This window comes from Echeneis naucrates, chromosome 2, assembly GCF_900963305.1.
Source record: "Echeneis naucrates chromosome 2, fEcheNa1.1, whole genome shotgun sequence".
In the NCBI taxonomy this organism is placed as follows: domain Eukaryota; kingdom Metazoa; phylum Chordata; class Actinopteri; order Carangiformes; family Echeneidae; genus Echeneis; species Echeneis naucrates.
The window spans coordinates 1,529,780-1,533,478 of NC_042512.1; the positions used below are offsets into that span (position 1 = coordinate 1,529,780).

The following is a 3,699-nucleotide window of genomic DNA, read 5'->3' on the forward strand; positions in this document are numbered from 1 at the left end:
TTCATTCATTTTGGATCAACATACTTTTAAATTGTTGTTTCATGTTTCCAGTATTCTTCTTTCTGACACACTGATTCTCCAGGTTCAGTTTTATTATTATTGTTGTTGTAGTTGTTCTTGTCTTGACAGTCGTCATCGTTTTCACACTTTCAATTTACTTGTTTCATGTGTTACTTGTTTCATAAGTCTGACAGGAACCAACCAGTTGGTTTCACATGTTTGATCCCCAGACACAGACCAGCACCAAGGGAGACTTCAGTCCTGAATCAGGACTGGATATTTAAAGTCTGATCTAGTTCAGTCTGTCCTGAGGTCAGCAGCAGCTCATCAACCTGTGGTGACATGAACAGGTGGATGAATGTTGTGCTGCTGATTGGGTGATGTGTGTAGCGACAAGATGATGACCCACAATAACACAAAGATCATTGATGAGGACATTTCTGATTGATTATCAATGATTAGATCATATTTTTATAATTCCTTATTCAGGTTGGAGAGCTGCAGTTTGTCAGAGATCAGCTGTTCTTCTCTGGTCTCAGCTCTGAAGTCCAACCCCTCCCATCTCAGAGAGCTGGCCCTGAGTCACAACAATGACCTGCAGGATTCAGGACTGAAGGATCTGTGTGGTTTGCTGAAGAGTCCAGATTTTAGACTGGAGACTCTGAGGTTGGTCAGAGCTTGTTGTAGATTTTTTAGCTTCAATCCAGAAATGATTTTCACATTGAAGGAGAATTTATTCAATTTTGATCAAAAAATTATTTTGTTTCTAGTTTTTCAATTACTCTTATTATTATTATTGTTGTTGGTGTTGTTGTTGTTTTTGTTGATGATGATGATAAAAGTTGCCATTCTTTTCCAAAAGTTCAATTTGATTTTTTCTTTTTCAGGTTGAGATGCTGTTGGTTGTCAGAGATCAGCTGTTCTTCTCTGGCCTCAGCTCTGAAGTCCAACCCCTCCCATCTCAGAGAACTGGACCTGAGAGGAAACCTCCTGCAGGATCCAGATGTGGAGGAGCTGCGTGATCTTGTGGAGAGTCCAGACTGTAGACTGGAGACTCTGAGGTCAGTCCACTGTGGTAGATCTTTAATCCACCGCTGAATCTAATGTCCTAATAAATGTCTTCAGACTTGGAGGGTGTGGAGCTGAGGACCAGAGTCAGTTGTGTTGTTGAGACTCCAGCCCTCATGGGGCTTTCAGACACGTGGCCGTGGCCCCCCTGTGCTCTGAAAGCTGTTATTTCCAAAGGATTGGAGCTCCACCACAGGTTTCCCTGCACTGAGCACAGTTCATGTGCAGCACAGTGATAGTTGTGTTTCTTTGTGGTGTGGTCATACTCAGTCAGTGTGTTACTGCAGTAGATGGAGTTCAGAGCAGCGGTACAGAAGCTGAGTGATGAGCTGCTGTGGACGGAGTGTTGAAATGTTCTTCATTTAGAAGATTTTAGAGCTTCATCTTCACATCAAAGCAGAACTTTCCTTTGCTGCCACATATTTATGAAGCAGCCACCTGCTGTATTCCTACACACAGTATGTCCTGTATTCCACTGCAGCCGCAGGTCAGCTGAGGGAATCACTTTGTTTTCGAGTGAGGAGCTGCTGAACTTCAGCCTCCAGTGGCTGAAATGACAATTACACTGAAGAAACACTTCAAACATCCAGACAGAATGTGGTGGCACTTTACTTTAAAGTCTTCTGAACGTTTCTGACTGATTATCAATGATTTTATCTGCATCTTTTGTTCCTTATTCAGATTTGACAACTCCAGTTTGTCAGAGATCAGCTGTTCTTCTCTGGGCTCAGCTCTGAAGTCCAACCCCTCCCATCTCAGAGAACTGGACCTGAGTCAGAACGACCTGAAGGATTCAGGACTGAAGGATCTGTGTGGTTTTCTGAAGAGTCCTCACTGTAAACTGGAGACTCTGAGGTCAGACTGATGTTTTATTTCTGCTCTCAGATTAATATGATGTTACAGTTGTGGTGACTCTGACCTGCAGACAGGTTTATATTTATGAGGGAAAATCCTCTTCAGGTTTTAAACAGTTAGGCTGTTAAATATTTCAAAATTACTTTTGAAAACAATTTTTATTTATAATTTGGAAATTACATTTGCATTTTCATTCATTTATTAATCAATCTTGCATTTTGAAAGGGGGCATAATATATTCATGAATATTTGTATGTTAATGTTCAGATTTTGGTTTGTGGTTCATTTCATTTATTTATTTTAATGTAATTTCATAAAAATGTCAAACCCACATGGTTTTATGAGACGTTTATTTAATCATACTGTGGCTGTTGTAACAGCATAACCTCTTATATCTGCATATAAACATACACAGTTACATTATCATCCTTTTCTCAAGTAACAATGTTACATAATATTTTAAAAACTACAAATAAACAATCAAAAGATTTAGCTGTGTTTCTGAAGCCTTGGAAATAAATTCAGCTACTACATGAGTCCCTTTGCTGAAAAGGAACTCATGTTTCTCAGAATCCTCCAAATCAAAGAAATTAATATAAATATAAACCATTTAGGCAAGGCAAGTTTAATAATAGAGCACAATTCGTACCCCTGGTAATTCAAAGTGCTTTATAGATACAGATAAACAGGAACAAGACGGCGGATAGAATTATTACATAAATCATTAAAAAAGTAATAATTGAATCAATTAAAAGATCCAAAATACTTTCAGTTGTCATTTGGACACCTAAATAGAACTGTTTTCAGCCTGGATTTAAAGGTTGACAGAGTTGAGGGCAGTCTCACATCTTCTTAGAAACTTTTCCAGACTTTAGCAGCATAAAACTGGAATGCAGCCTCACCATGTTTAGTCCTGACTCTGGGCACCACCAGGAGACCACTCCCCGAAGTTCTCAGAGCCCGAGAGGGTTCATATGGCTCTAACATGTCAGAGATTTACTTTGGTGCTAGACCATGAAGAGACTTGTTCATAAGCAGAGCTGAGCTGATGTGTTAAAATCACAATATTGACAGTTTGAGTCAGTTCAGGTTCTTTACAGTGTTGTTTCATTTTCTCATTAAATCTTGTCACTTTTTGCATTTGACTGTTGTGAAGCTGCTTCCTGTTGGTTCAGCTGTTTGACTTTCATTGTCTAAACTTCTACTTTCTAAACCTTCAGCTCTGAACAGATGATGAAACACTGAATACTTTCAAGCAGGAACTTTGTCTCGTAAAGTCACATCTTTTATTCTTTACTCAGGTTGAAGGGCTGCAGTTTGTCAGAGATCAGCTGTTCTTCTCTGGTCTCAGCTCTGAAGTCCAACCCCTCCCATCTCAGAGAACTGGACCTGAGTCACAACGACCTGAAGGATTCAGGACTGAAGGATCTGTGTGGTTTACTGAAGAGTCCTCACTGTAGACTGGAGACTCTGAGGTCAGACTCATGTTTTATTTCTGCTCTCAGATTAATATGATGTTACAGTTGTGGTGACTCTGACCTGCAGACAGGTTTATATTTATGAGGAAAATCCTCTTCAGGTTTTAAACATTTAGGCTGTTAAATATTTCAAAATTACTTTTGAAAACAATTTTTATTTATAATTTGGAAATTGCATTTGCATTCATTTATTTATCAATCTTGCATTTTGAAAGGGGGCATAATATATTCATGAATATTTGTATGTTAATGTTCAGATTTTGGTTTGTGGTTCATTTCATTTATTTATTTATTTTAA

General features: G+C 38.7%; 1 protein-coding gene across 1 annotated transcript; it reads left to right on the forward strand.

Annotated features, from left to right (window-relative positions):
• Positions 1-342: 342 nt before the first annotated feature.
• On the forward strand, positions 343-3,390 carry LOC115057324 (ribonuclease inhibitor-like; the record flags this gene model as incomplete). The annotated part of the gene is made up of 5 exons (XM_029524371.1): positions 343-350; positions 490-666; positions 888-1,061; positions 1,750-1,923; positions 3,225-3,390. Coding segments are annotated over exons 1-5 (699 nt in total), but the record flags the coding sequence as incomplete, so codon positions are not given.
• Between the last annotated feature and the right edge of the window lie 309 nt (positions 3,391-3,699).